The sequence below is a fragment of the Tachyglossus aculeatus genome, chromosome 4, assembly GCF_015852505.1.
Source record: "Tachyglossus aculeatus isolate mTacAcu1 chromosome 4, mTacAcu1.pri, whole genome shotgun sequence".
Taxonomy (NCBI): Eukaryota; Metazoa; Chordata; class Mammalia; order Monotremata; family Tachyglossidae; genus Tachyglossus; species Tachyglossus aculeatus.
The window spans coordinates 36,770,694-36,786,452 of NC_052069.1; the positions used below are offsets into that span (position 1 = coordinate 36,770,694).

At 41.7% G+C, this 15,759-nt stretch overlaps 1 protein-coding gene across 5 annotated transcripts in view; it reads left to right on the forward strand.

The window, feature by feature from the left end:
- The window catches only part of PRKACB (protein kinase cAMP-activated catalytic subunit beta), a 221,431-nt gene that overhangs the window by 128,519 nt on the left and 77,153 nt on the right, over positions 1-15,759 (forward strand). For all 5 annotated transcript variants that reach the window (XM_038746029.1, XM_038746028.1, XM_038746033.1 and 2 more), the window contains exons 2-3: positions 5,882-5,943; positions 14,698-14,826. In XM_038746029.1, the coding sequence (XP_038601957.1) occupies positions 5,882-5,943; positions 14,698-14,826 (191 nt within the window). The remainder of the gene's footprint in view (positions 1-5,881; positions 5,944-14,697; positions 14,827-15,759) is intronic.

Genomic DNA, 15,759 nt, shown 5'->3' on the forward strand with positions numbered 1-15,759 from the left:
TGTAAAATGGGGGTGAAGACTGTGAGCCCCCCGTGGGACAACCTGATCGCCTTGTATCCCCCCAGGGCTTAGAACAGGGCTCTGCACACAGTAAGCGCTCAATAAATACGATTGATTGATTGATTTGCACATAGTAAGTGCTTAACAAATGCTATTATTATTATTATTATTAAAGAGTATTCGCAATCCTGAAAATAGAAAATCACTGTTGGATTGTAACCTTGTAACCTCCCCTAGCTCTTAGAACAGTGCTTTGCACATAGTAAGCACTTAATAAATGCCATTATTATTATTATTATTAAAGAGCATTAGCAATCCTGCAAATAGAAAATCACTGTTGGATTGTAACCTTGTAACCTCCCCTAGCGCTTAGAACAGTGCTTTGCACATAGTAAGCGCTTAATAAATGCCATGATTATTATTATTATTAAAGAGCATTAGCAATCCTGCAAATAGAAAATCACTGTTGGATTGTAACCTTGCAACCTCCCCTAGCGCTTAGAACAGTGCTTTGCACATTGTAAGTGCTTAATAAATGCCATTATAATTATTATTATTATTATTAAAGAGCATTAGCAATCCTGAAAATAGAAAATCACTGTTGGCTTGTAACCTTGTAACCTCCCCTAGCGCTTAGAACAGTGCTTTGCACATAGTAAGTGCTTAATAAATGCCATTATTATTATTATAATTATTATTAAAGAGCATTAGCAGTCCTGAAAATAGAAAATCACTGTTGGATTGTAACCTTGTAACCTCCCCTAGCGCTTAGAACAATGCATTGCACATAGTAAGCGCTTAATAAATGCCATTATTATTATTATTATTGGGGGTTGATCACTTTTTCACATTGTAGCTAGAACATTATAGTAGAAATCATTTTAAAATTTCCTATGTTCTTAGGATGTTCATTATACAATACTGAGTTCCCTCAGATGTTTACCCAGACAGAGCAAATTAATTCATTCTCTTGGACACCCCTCTTGATCTAATATTTGTATTAATTGTATTTACTCTGTGCAGAGCACTCTGCTAAGTGCTGGGGAAAGTACAGTGGAACAGAGTTAGTAGATATGCTCCCTGGCCCCAATCTTACAGTCTAGAGAGTCGTTTTTTCTTATTCATTCAGTCGTATTTATTGAGCACTTACGGTGTGCAGAGCACTGTACTAAGCGCTTGGGAAGTCCAAGTCGGCAATATATAGAGACGGTCCCTACCCAACAACGGGCTCACAGTCTAGTCTTATGCCTATGTATTGTCATTAGCCCATACTAGAATATTAGTTTCCTTTTCAATTAGGGTGAACTCTATTCTAATCCTTTGCCATTCAATTAACAAACTGTAATTCCGCATTCCTAATCAATCTTGTAAGAGATTAAAGAATCAGAAAATGTTCTGGAAAGCGTAATGTCGTTCTTAAACAATGTTTGGGTAAGAGGTTTCCCAGAACAGTAGATGAACGAAAACCATGTGTCCCCAAATTAAATCACCTGAAAGATGAGTAGGGAAAATAAATACTTTATAAAGAGGAATGCAGATAAAGGTTTGCACAAAGCAGTAAAAGTGACTCTAGGGATCCAAAAATCCGGATTGGAAACAAATCAGATGCTTAGTTTTTTGTGTAGCATTTCAACAGCCCTTTGTTGAGCAGAGTGTGAATCTGCTAGATACTTGGTGTCCCACCAAACTTCTAGTATTGTAACAAAGGTAGGGCCTGAAACAAATAGAGCGACTGTTAAAGATTAATAGCCAGTGGTGGGAATGGAAATGTTTTTACTGTGGAAACCCTTTTGTATCCCTGTGTAATCATTCAAATACATTAAATGATTTCCATTTTACACTCCTGTGTTCCTCTCTTTTCACAGTGGCCATTCATCAGCGCATTGTCGGCCACTGGTTCTGTTTTTAGCTCCTTGCCTATAACATATGCCTTACTGCTGCCTTTTTTTGTTTTTGTCGTAGTTATTTTTAGCAGTTGTTAAGCTCCCTCAGCTTCTCCATTCTAAATCCACATTCTTCTCCCTCCCTTGCTGCTCCTCCCTCCCCAGCTTTCGAACAGACAACCCACGCAGCTTTCCACCCTTTTACCTCATCTCCTCCCTTTTGTTTCTCAACTGACGATTTCAGATTGCCTTAAAATCATAGCATTAGCTGTTACTTGTCATCGCGTTGTCCCTTGTCGTTGCCGTGACACAGACACCGCAGGTGATTCGGTCGAATCGCGTGAAAAAAGCGCATCCCCTGTCCACGAGTTACTCACCATCCAGATGGGTGAAGGCAAAACGTAGAGAAAGAATAAATCCACGGAGAAAAAGCATGGCCTAGTGGAAAGATCACAGGCCTGGGACTCAGAGGATCTTGAGTTCCCAATCCTGGGCCTGCCACTTATCTGCTCTGTGACCTTGGGGAAGTCACTTCATTCATTCATTCATTCATTGTCATATTTATTGAGCGCTTACTGTGTACTGAGTGCTTGGGAAGTACAAGTCAGCAACATATAGAGACGGTCCCTCCCCAACAACGGGCTCGCAGTCTAGAAGGGGGAGACAGACAACAGAACAAAACATGAGGACAGGTGTCAAGTCATCAGAATAAATGGAATTAAAGCTAACTGCACATCATTAACAAAATAGAATAGTAAATATGTACAAGTAAAATAAATCGAGCAATAAATCTGTTCAAACATATACAGGTGCTGTGGGGAGGGGAAGGAGGAAGGGTGGGGGGGATGGAGAGGAGAAGAGGAAAAAGGGGGCTCAGTCTGGGAAGGCCTCCTGGAGGAGTTGAGCTCTCGGTAGGGCTTTGAAGGGAGGCTTCCCCTCCCCACAGCACTTGTATATATGTTTGTACATATTTACTACTCTATTTTATTTGTACATATTTATTCTATTTATTTTATTTTGTTAATATGTTTTGTTTTGTTGTCTGTCTCCCCCTTCTAGACTGTGAGCCCGCTGTTGGGTAGGGACCGTCTCTAAATGTTGCCGACTTGGACTTCCCAAGCGCTTAGTACAGTGCTGTGCACACAGTAAGCGCTCAATAAATACGATTGAATGAATGAATGAATGAATAAATGTCGTCATTATTATTATTAGGCCACGCCTTACCTCCTTCCCCTCCCCACAGCACCTGTGTGTGTGTATATATATATATATATATATATATTATATATATATATAATAATGATGGCATTATTAAGCACTTACTATGTGCAAAGCACTGTTCTAAGTGCCGGGGAGGTTACAAGGTGATCAGGTTGTCCCACATGGGGCTCACCGTCTTCATCCCCATTTTACAGATGAGGTCACTGAGGCACAGAGAAGCTAAGTGACTTGCCCAAAGTCACACAGCTGACAATTGGCAGAGTGGGATATGAAACCATGACCTCTGACTCCAAAGCCCGGGCTCTTTTCCACTGAGCCACGCTGCTTCCCAGATGAGATGAAATCAGTATATGTTTGTACAGATTTATTACTCTATTTATTTTACTTGTACATATTTATTCTATTTATTTTATTTTGTTAATATGGTTTGTTGTCTGTCTCCCCCTTCTCTACTGTGAGCCCGCTGTTGGGTAGGTACCGTCTCTAGATGTTGCCAACTTGGACTTCCCAAGCGCTTAGTACAGTGCTCTGCATGCAGTAAGCGCTCAATAAATACGATTGAATGAATATATCTAACAGCTCTTTGACCTCATGGGTTCTCACAGTGCCATCCTATTGCCTCTCTCTGCTTCCGCCTCCTCTCATCTAAAATCACTTATAAGTTCCCAGTTCCACAGAATTGGTGATAGACAGAGGTGAGTGGAAAAGAGGATGGCTAAATTGCTTTCCTACTCTCCTCCTACTCTCCCCTTCCAGCTGCTCTAGGCAGATCTTGAAGTTGCCTCTCCAGACGTGAATACAAAATAGAGATATCGGAATTTAGGATGAGTCAAAAGACCTTGCTTTTCTTCTCTACCTGTGTTAACATGCCCTCAATATAATTGATTTTTAACCACAGTAGCATAAATAATATCATGGTAAACTCAGTGCATGTATTTGATTTTAGGTCACTTTTAGAATTTTGTCACATCTAAGCAGCATGGCCCAGTGGAAAAAACACATGCTTGGGAGTCAGAGGACGTGGGTTCTAATCCCGGTTCTCCCATTTCCTGTTTGGACAAGTCACTTAACTTCTGTGCCTCAGTTTCTTTATCTGTATCATGGGGATTCAGTACGTGTTTTCTGTCCTACTTAGACTGTGAGCCCCATGTGGGGCAGGATCTGTAGCCGACCTGATTAACTCATATCTGCCCCAGTGCTTAATAAAGCACTTGGTTCCAAATAAGCAGTGAACACCACAATTATCATCATTACCTGGAAGTACTAAGCCGTCATTTGGGCACACTTTAAAATGTATCCTTGCTTTTGAAATTTTATAAAAAGTTTGCATCTGTTAATTTCATTTGTACATCCTTCATCAAGTTGCAAAGCCTTGTCATACAATCCTTAAACGGCTTTTAAGGATTTCCCCAATTTCCAATTCCCAATTTCCCCAAACACGCTGATTTGATTCAAAAAGGTGATGCGCATAAAGAATGACCTTCTGTAATAAATTGGGCCCCAAAAAGAGTGCAGGTAATTCCTTCAGGGATTTCCCCCCTTCATTTAATTTGTACCCTTTTTTCATCCCCTCCTTCAGCCCCACATCATTTATGTAGATATCCGTAATTTATTCATTTGTATTAAGGTCTGTTTCGCTGTGGGCAGGGAGTCAACCAACTCTTATATCGTTCTCTCCCAAATATTAATGTCTGTTTCACTGTGGGCAGGGAGTCAACCAACTCTTATATTGTGCTCTCCCAAAGACTTAGTACAGTGCTCTGCACACAGTAAGTGCTCAATAAATACGATTGAGCAATCATATTTATTTATTGATTCAGAGGAGACATTTATCACCAAAAACCCCACCTCTTGGAATTGTTCAATAGCTACTATGCATATTTGCTTAGCGCAGCTTTTTAAAAATCTTATAACATTTTTATATTTTCAGCTGTATTCAGATAACTTTGTATAAAATGAAACTGAATAACAAAAAAACCCCAAATGCTGCTAATGCAGTGCTGCTTTAGATGAAATGACTGAAAACCAAGAAAGGAGAATTTCAAAAATAGAAATTTATCATTGGAGATTGACTGTCTAAAAATGGAAACTCCAAAGAAAAACCCATACTTGCCACCCTCTCTTTAAGGAATTTGGCTGTCATTAGCCCGTACTGTCGAAGCGAATAGTGTAGAAACGTCAAAGCAGTGTTTTGAATCATTATTGCTTGGTGCACATTTTAAATTTAGCATTAGTCATCTAGAAACATCCTGGCTCTGGCTATGGGTATCTCTGTTATGCAGTGTTTCTTTAGTCCTGTTTTTTTTGGGTTTGCGTTCACCTCAGTACTCGGACTTGCAAGTAGTCATCAGTTAAAAATAATCTTAACCCAATTCTTTTTGGAAAAATGACACTGTCCAATTAGTTCCAGGACATAGATTTTCATATGCATTTACAAATCAACCATTAGTCAATTTTAGCATACTGACTTTTTTATTTCACCCCCAAGGTGGCTTGCAAGCAGTGTACTGTGGAATCAGTAGACTGAGAGTTGCTCAGGAGGTAAGCGTAGAATGAAATCCTGGTCTCTAAAAAAGATTAGGAAAATGGCTAGAGGTATTAAAGAAATTGAAAAGACAGCTCTTTCTCCTGGTTTGGAGAAAATACATCGCCGGTCTGGTGCGCCGTGGTTGTGAGTGCAGTATGGCAAGCACTTTTAACACTTAAGTAGTCGTTTCATTTTTAAAGAAATGAACTAAAGAGGATAAATATGTTTTTATGTGTTTTTTTCTTTCCAGTGAAAGAATTCCTAGCCAAAGCCAAAGAAGATTTCTTAAGAAAATGGGAAAGCCCCCCTCAGGTAAGTAACCTTTTAAATATTTTTTGAATCTGTAGCATTTTTGCAGAGGTGACTCAGTTCAGAAAACATTACTGGTTTAGAGATGCTAAAATATCCTCAAGTAAGGTGAAGTACAGGGTATTCTCAAAATATGAATTCAGCCATATGACATACATGCACATGTGTACACGATCCTGCTATTCTATTGTTAATATTTAATACTCAAATTAATATTGAATATTTAAAGATGCACTTCTCAGATTACTTTGTTATGCCGGTAGTATTCTATCCCAATTGTCAGTTTTGATGTTGAGGAAAAATCGTTTTTCCGAAGGTGGACTCAAATCGTAATGTGCAATTTTTTTTTGAGCAGAGTCTGTTGAGAGTACTCTTGCTAGTTGTAGGTGAAACCAAAAATTCGAAGGGATCTCCGTTTCCCCTCAAAAAGTGGGGCTCAGTAGACTCTCCCCAGTATCCTTTCCTGCCAGCGCCATAGACAGTGACCCCTTTGAGGGCAGGGATTGTCTCTCTTCATTTCAGTATTGTACTTCCAAGCGCTTAGTACAGTGCTCTGCTCAATCTTAGTACAGATTGAATGAATGAATCTCCCTGGGTTGAAGGAGCCGGGGCCGGGGGAGAGAACAGCAGACTTTCCCGCCGTCTCCCAGCACGTTGGGATCCAGGCTCTCGAACCCGCTGCCAGATCGGAAGCAAAGCTTGCCTTTGGGGAGCCATACCGTTTCTCTCATGGCCCCCTGCAATGCTGAGACCACCCTAAAAGGTGGTCTCGAGCAAGGGAGTGCTAAACGTTGCTTGCTGCTCCTCACTGCGGCTCCCTCAGCATCCCCTCTGGCTTCCGTTTGGAGTTGGCTTTGCTCCATGGAGCCCTGAAATGCTCCTGGAGCAGGAGAAGATAGTGACTCCAGGGAGCCGTACCACCACTTTGAACACTCTGTCAATACCCTTCCTTCCAATTTTCCGGGACTCCTGCTTGATCAAGGACGCTACCGGGGAATGCCCGAAGTGGCAGCGCGACATCCCAAGGTTTTAGAATTTGGGATGGGAGGGGGCAGAGAGAAAAGTGTTCTTGCCCCCCGCCCCAAACCCATGGTGTAACTTGGAGGTGACTGTACCTTTAAATTAGGTACCAAGCGACCACATCAAAGAAGTTTATTACTCAACATCTCCTATTTTGGCATCCAGAATTTCTAGGCAAACAACACCCATCTTGGAGTGGCCCAGGGGAGTTTCGGGACCTCCCAGTTGGGATCGGGTCTCCTCACCGTACCTTGCTCTCGCCTGTCCCGCCATCGACCCCCGGCCCACGTCATCCCCCGGGCCTGGAATGCCCTCCCTCTGCCCATCCGCCAAGCTAGCTCTCTTCCTCCCTTCAAGGCCCTGCTGAGAGCTCACCTCCTCCAGGAGGCCTTCCCAGACTGAGCCCCTTCCTTCCTCTCCCCCTCGTCCCCCTCTCCATCCCTCCATCTTACCTCCCTCCCTTCCCCACAGCACCTGTATAAATGTATATATGTTTGTACATATTTTTTACTCTATTCAATTTATTTGTACATATCTATTCTATTTATTTTATTTTGTTAGTATGTTTGGTTTTGTTCTCTGTCTCCCCCTTTTAGACTGTGAGCCCACTGTTGGGTAGGGACTGTCTCTATATGTTGCCAATTTGTACTTCCCAAGCGCTTAGTACAGTGCTCTGCACATAGTAAGCGCTCAATAAATACGATTGATGATGATGATGATCGGGTCTTCCCCTCTTAGTCCGTCGGGAGTATGGCCGAAAGGCCCAGGTGAGCTGGACTGCTCAAAGACTGGCGCTCCTGTTTCTCCTCCCCCTGATTCTACCCAACTCTATCCAGTCACCTCATTCTATCCAATCACCACAGCTTCAACACATCACCTACAGCGAAAGCCACCCTGGCTTCACTCCCGCCAATGTCATCGCTGTCCGCTGGGTCGTTCAGCTGGCAGTAATACGTGAAAATGTTCATTTTAAACCCCTGACAACTAGACGACAGGCCCACTGTCACCTAGAGGTCTGGTTTTGATCAAACCCAAGGTCAGAAATGAAACCCGTGCGTCTCCTCCCTTCTTTTCAGTTGGGGCTATTTGTTTCTATCTCCCCCCCAAAGCCGGAGGATGGAGGTGGGCTGGGGTTCCCTGCAGCTCCCTTTCTGTGCTGGAAGGGACTAATTTAAGTCCCTACGCGGAGTCCCTGCCGACCTTTATCGCAGATGCCTCGTTGTCTAGTTAGACAATGTCACAAGAGACGAGAGACCAAAAGAAGAGAAACCTCCAAGCCTCGGTAATTGGCTACTAAACCGAAAAGTTCGCCCATCCTGTGGACACTCAGAATTGCGGCCTGACAGATAGGGTTCTCATTGTTGGGATTTATCAATCAATCAATCAATCAATCAATCGTATTTATTGAGCGCTTACTGTGTGCAGAGCACTGTACTAAGCTCTTGGGAAGTAGAAGTTGGCAACATGTAGAGACAGTCCCTACCCAACAGTGGGCTCACAGTCTAGAAGGGGGAGACAGAGAACAAAACCAAACATATTAACAAAGTAAAATAAATAGAATAGATATGTACAAGTAAAATGAATAGAGTATTAAATATGTACAAACATATATACGTATATACAGGTGCTGTGGGGAAGGGAAGGAGGTAAGACGGGGGGATGGAGAGGGGGACGAGGGGGAGAGGAAGGAGGGAGCTCAGATTTACAAATGTAATTTGGGGGATTATCATGTTAATCAATCATATTTATTGAGCGCTTACTGTGTGCAAAGCACTGTACTAAGCGCTTGGGAAGTACAAGTTGGCAACATAAAGAGACAGTCCCTACCCAACAGTGGGCTCACAGTCTAAAAGACTAAAAGACAGTCTAAAATGTTTAAATTCATTTGGGTAAAGTAGGGTTTAATTTATTTTTAATCAGATTTTTTTTACCCATCTCTTTTAAATGCTTCATATTATAAGGTAAATTTCGTGGGGTGGGTAATATCCCTTTCTGGAATTTGCAAATGGTGCAAACAGCTAATGTAATGCATAAAATCCTGTCTGCCTATCGACATGTGTGGCAATGTTAAGACAGCCTTGCTTATTTTCACTCTGGGGCAGTCTCCAACCAAACCATACCATCTTGGTATGAGCTCAAGGTTTCTGTATTGGAGTGAAAATTCCTTTATTTATTGAGTACTTTCTGTATGCAAAGCACTGTACTAAGCATTTGGGAGAGTACGATACAACAATAGGCAGATTCCCTGCCCACAACGAACTTCGCAGGAAAATGTAGCAGTGTTTACAAAAATTAATTTTCTTCTATCTTCATTTTGAGGGTGGGCTTAACTTCCAATTTAATAAATTTTGTTCTGTTTAACTATTTTTACCTATATAAAAAAATTTAGGAGCAGCAGTAGTAGCATTTAGAGCATCTGCTTAGTGTGGTGCCCGGGAAATAGAGAAAAATGAAGTGACACATTCCCTGCCCACAAAGAGCTTAATATATGAAAGGTGTTTTTTTAAAAAATTCTCTTCTGTAGATTAAAATATTGTATTCTGTACCACATATCCTCCTTTCCTTCCTACTGCAAAAAAACAAAACCCCAAAAAACTACAAAGCAAGCATTCTCTTTGTAATTCAAATTGTAGAGCCCTGGCTAGAGACAAAGGCTATGAGCATTGGTATTTATATATTTAAGAAATCTTGCTGCTAAAACAGAGTATTAAATTTTCAATAACGTGATCATACCATGGAGAAAGCAGTCCGCGCCAAGATTTTTGGCAAGATCCGTAATTCAAAATGTAGTCCCACTAATCTTTAGGAAAACGACTCAAAGCATTATATAACAAGAAATATTATAGGAGGCAGAGAAGAAGCTACAGCTTTTAGTAAACAAGGTCAAGCAAGGGCTGGCAAAAGTGAATGGGGGGAACTAAATGTGTTTCCTAGCAATTAAGGTACTGAAATACAGAGAGATCATGGCCATCCTGAGGGAGGGATAGTCTGATTTTGTCGGTAACGTAGGGACGCAGGCAGCCTGTCCATTCCGGCAGATTCGAGGAGCGGAAACCCTTCGAGGCAAAGAAATCCCCCCCAGTTTTTCATTCAATGGGCATTTTAAAAATAAAACATTTTAAAAAGACGTTGAAAAGTAAGCATGAACGAGTGAACGCCCGTTCATTTTTCAGAGCCTTTAGTGAAGAATCGGTTGTGGCCGTCAATCCACAGTGCTCAACCGTGAGATCGGATTGCGGGGTCAAGCGAAAGCCTAGTGAGTGGGTAGTTACAAAATTGGGACTTGGTGTTTAGTTTTCAAATCACAAACAAAGTAAGCGGTGGGAGTAGGTCTAAAATATAGAGCCTGGCTAACACTCTTTATAGTGTCGGTCCTAGGAAAGGTCTCTTTGCCTCAGTTTGCTCTTTAATCCCAAGCATTTGCTCGTCGAGTTAGGGAAATGCTATTTCTTCTTGTTTAAAAGACATCTCTTTAAAGAAATGAAACACCAGAAGACTCCTCTCGGATTGTCGGTGACGAAGGAATCCTAGAGGAGTCTTCTGGTGTTTCATCTTACCTCCTTCCCTTCCCCACAGCACCTTTATATATGTATATATCGTTGTACATATTTATTACTCTATTTATTTATTTACTCTATCTATTTATTTATTTATTTTACTTGTACATATCTATCCTATTTATTTTATTTTGTTAGTATGTTTGGTTTTGTTCTCTGTCTCCCCCTTTTAGACTGTGAGCCCACTGTTGGGTAGGGACTGTCTCTATATGTTGCCAATTTGTACTTCCCAAGCGCTTAGTACAGTGCTCTGCACATAGTAAGCGCTCAATAAATATGATTGATGATGATGATGATGAAGGAAGCAGCATGGCCAAAGGAAACAGGCTGCATCTGATGTGGGGGAAAAGGAGGCGCTTCCTCGGTCTAGACGGCAAGATTCCTTGCCCCTTTAAACATGCAGAGACTCCCCAGGAATGTCTAGATTTGGCACCACTAATGGACAACGGAATGACCATGTTTTCTAGGCACGAGAGGACCCTTCCATAATGACTCCTCCACTGGTTTCGTTTTCAATACCATCAGTCAGTGGGTATAGTGCTTTGCACACAGTAAGCACTTAATAAATGCCATCATTATTATTATTATTATTTATCGAGCGCTTACTCCGTGCAGAGAACTGTAATAATAATATATTAGTATTTGTTAAGTGCTTACTATGTGCAAAGCACTGTTCTAAACGCTGGGGGGATACCAGGTGATCATGTTGTCCCACGTGGGGCTTAAAATCTTAATCGTCATTTTACCGATGAGGTTACAGGCCTAGAGAAGTTGTGACTTGCCCAAAGTCACACAGCTGACAAGTGGCGAAGCCAGGATTTGAACCCATGACCTCTGACTCCAAAGCCCCTGCTCTTTCCACTGAGCCATGCTGCTGCTCTTAGTGCTTGGGGAGAGTGAAATATACCAGAGTTGGTAGGCGTGTTCCCTGCCCACAGGGAGCTTAAAGTCTATCTATAGGAAGTGGCGACAGTCGTTGTTTAAATCAATCAATCAATCAATCAATCGTATTTATTGAGCGCTTGCTGCGTGCAGAGCACTGTACTAAGCGCATGGGAAGTACAAGTTGGCAACATATAGAGACCGTCCCTACCCAACAGTGGGCTCACAGTCTAGAAGGGGGAGACAGAGAACAAAACCAAACATATTAACAAAATAAAATAAATAGAATAGATATGTACAAGTAAAATAAATAGAGTAATAAATCTGTACAAACATATATACAGGTGCTGTGGGGAAAGGAAGGAGGTAAGACGGGGGAGATGGAGAGGGGGGCGAGGGGGAGAGGAAGGAGGGGGCTCAGTCTGGGAAGGCTTCCTGGAAGAGGTGAGCTCTCAGTAGGGCCTTAATAAATAAATTATGGATGTATACATACGTTCAGTGGGACTGAGGAGGGGGTGAATATCAGAGGTAGGGTACAGATAAAAGTACATAGGCACTGTAAAAGTGAGAGGGAGGAGGAGGAGATTGGATTTGAAGAAGATTTTAAAGGAGGTGGGGAGAGTGATGGTCTGTCATATACAATTATGGTTTTTGTTAAGTGCTTACTATGTACTAAGCATTGGGGGAGATACACACAGATTGGGTTGGACGCAGTCTGTCCCCCATGAGGGGCTCACACTATAAATCCTCGTTTTACAGATGAGGTAAGGTGGGAAGGGCCGAGCTGATCCAGTGCTTTAAAGGCACTGATAAAAAGTTTCTGTTTGATGCGGAGGTGGGTGAGGGACTGCTAGAGGTTCTTGAGGGCTGGGGAAGCGTGCACCGAATGGCTTGGTAGAAAAATGTTCTGAGCAGCAGAGCGAACTGTAGACCGAAGTGGGAAGAGACAAGAGGCAGGGAGGTCATCGAGGAGGCCGATACAGTAATCGAGGCAGATAGGGAAGTGCTTGGATTAACATGGTAGCAGTTTAGATGGAGAGGAAAGGGGTGATTTTAGTAGCGTTGTGAAACAATCAAACTAGGAAGCAAAAGAAACAAGATTCTAAGAAACAAAACCGATGAAATTGGCAGAGAGAAGCAGCGTGGCTCAGTGGAAAGAGCCCAGGCTTTGGAGTCAGAGGTCATGGGTTCAAATCCCAGCTCCGCCTCTTATCAGCTGTGTGACTTTGGACAAGTCACTTAACTTCTCTGTGCCTCAGTTACCTCATCTGTAAAATGGAGATTAAGACTGTGAGCCCCCCGTGGGACAACCTGATCACCTTGTAACCTCCCCAGCGCTTAGAACAGTGCTTTGCACATAGTAAGTGCTTAATAAATGCTATTATTATTATTATTATTGTTATTATTATTATTATTATTATTATTATTATTATTATTATTATTATTATTATTATTATTATGGGTTCAAATCCTGGCTGCGCCACTTGTCAGCTGTGTGACATAGTAAGTGCTTAATAAATGCCATTATTGTTATTATTATTATTATTATTGTTATCATTATTATTATTATTATTATGGGTTCAAATCCCGGCTGCGCCACTTGTCAGCTGTGTGACTTTGGACAAGTCACTTCACTTCTGTGCCTCAGTTACCTCATCTGTAAAATGGAGATGAAGACTGTGAGCCCCCCGTGGGACAACCTGATCACCTTGTAACCTCCCCAGCACTTAGAACAGTGCTTTGCACATAAGTGCTTAACAAATACCATCATTATTATTATTATTATTATTATTAAAGGGAGGGGGACAAAAGACAGCCTACAGGCTGGCATCCACCTCTGTTCCATTGGACTCCTGGAGTCCCAAGAAGTCGATTAAAACGTATTTTGTTTGCCTCGTCTCCTGTTCGCCTCCTTCGTCATCTATTCCGGCATTCGTGTGCTGGGATCATTTTGGAGGGATTTGAAATAAATATGGAGAGGATTTCTGAGTAGCCAGCACAAGGAATAAAATGGTTTCGTTAGTAACAAAACCCTAATGTTGAGCAATTGCCCTTCCACCGTGGCATTGTTTCCCGGACTAAATTATTCTTTCTGCATCGTTCATTTTGTGCTGGAGAGCGAATATTTTTCCTAGATAAAGATCTCTCCACTAAATGCCAATGTAAAAAAGAAGCCGTTATCAGGCACTTGGACAACGTAATACTACGATAAGGCTTTCTCTTTCAAATTTCACCCACTTCTAAAGCATGAAGGTTGTGATCTTGCAATACCCCCTGTTGAATAGCATTGTAGTACCCACTCTCTTGACAGCGTGTCACATGTGCAGGAAAACAAACTATTTCTTCCAGTACTATGTTGCACTGAATCCAGGCCGCTTCAGTTATCGCTGGAAGAATGTTCCCTTAATGCTTTAACAGTGCTCTGAAAAAAGGCATAATGAAAACATATTTTCTGGCATATCTGTTCTTGGTTTTTCGAAACTGACCAGTGCTTCTTTTTTTTTTGTGAAATGTTCAACCAGTTAAATACAGAGGATATAAAATTTTTGAGATTTTACTTTTTTGTGTGCCCAGAGAATTGAAGTCAAAACAGTATTTTTCTTCTTGCTTCACTACTTTTTAAAGGCTACGCTGTAGCAAAGCGAGGTGAAAGTAGACTGAGATTTATAATCAGGAGACCTCGCATCCAATCCCAGCTCTGTTGAGCAAGTCACTTAACCTCTTTCTGCCTTAGTTTCTTCATATGCAAATTGGAGATATGATACTTGCCCGTGAATCACTTGAATGTGATCGATCTGATCATCTTATATCCACCCTTGCACAGAGTAAGCACATACTAGATACCCTACTGTTTATTTTTGTCTTTTATTACAGTCTAAAACCAGTATTCTTTCAGGAATCAGAACCACAGTACCTTCGTTTTCTTTTCACGGGATAAATGGGTTATGAAATTAATAGACTGTAGAAATGACTTGATAGGAAGCCTAATTTTATGTGTTTTAAATGGAGATGTATGATCTGTCATGAATTTACTTGAGGTAATTGTTTTCATAGCAACTTCATTCTTTGTGGCAGTAAAACTCACTTCTTTGATAGCTGACAAAATAAAATGATGTCGCCATAACAAAAATTCGGGTTAGCTTGAAAGTGTCTAGATCTCGTATTAGTTAAAGTTGAGAATCTCTCATTTGGGAAATGCATTTAATCTCGGGACAATTCAGAAGGCAGTGTGTTGATTTTAATACTTTTGATCCTCTAGTTTTATTTCATATTCTAATTCTTCATCCGTGCATCGTAGAATACCGCTGGTCTAGAGGACTTTGAAAGACAGAAAACTCTTGGAACTGGCTCATTTGGAAGAGTGATGTTGGTGAAACACAAATCCACAGAACAGTTTTATGCAATGAAGATCCTGGATAAACAGAAGGTTGGTAAATTTTGCTCTGAATTATCAACTCCATACAATTACATTAGCCTAGAGCAGATCAGTTAATCGGCGGTATTCATTGAGCCCATACTTTGGAGAGCCCCATACAGTTGGTAAACTTGATTCCTGGCTTCAAAGAGCTTAAAGCCTAGCGGGTCAACAGACTTTAAAATAAATTACAGGAAAGGGAAGCAGCTGAGTATAAGGGTATTTATGTAATTGTTGTGCAGATGGAGGAAGGGTGAGTATCAAAGTGCTTAGGGGTTATAGACTTAAAAAGATAGGCGACACAGAAGAAAGACCATCAGCAACAGCCTTTTCTAAATTAAGTTGCTTCTACAGTTCAGCATCATATTAAGTTACCCGCACAGGGGTCTCTGAAACAGACGGCGGGCAAGATCTATATTCAGTCGTATTTATTGAGCGCTTACTGTGTGCAGAGCACTGCCTGGGAAGTCCAAGTTGGCAACATCTAGAGACGGTCGCTGCCCAACAGCGGGCTCACAGTCTAGAAGGGAGAGACAGACGACAAAACAAAACATATTAACAAAATAAAATGAATAGAATAAATATGTACACGTAAAATAAATAGAGTAATAATTTTGTACATACATATATACAGGTGTCGTGGGGAGGGGAAGGGGGTAAGGTGGGGGGGATGGGGAAGGGGAGAGGAAGGAGGGGGCTCAGTCTGGGAAGGCCTCCTGGAGGAGGTGAGTTCTCAGTAAGGGAGGAAGAGAGCTAACTTGGCGGAAGAAGAGAAGCAGCGTGGCTCAGTGGGAAAGAGCCCGGGCTTTGGAGTCAGAGGTCATGGGTTCAAATCCCAGCTCCACCACTTGTCAGCTGTGTGACTTTGGGCAAGTCACTTCACTTCTCTGGGCCTCAGTTCCCTCATCTGTAAAATGGGGATGAAGACTGTGAGCCCCACGTGGG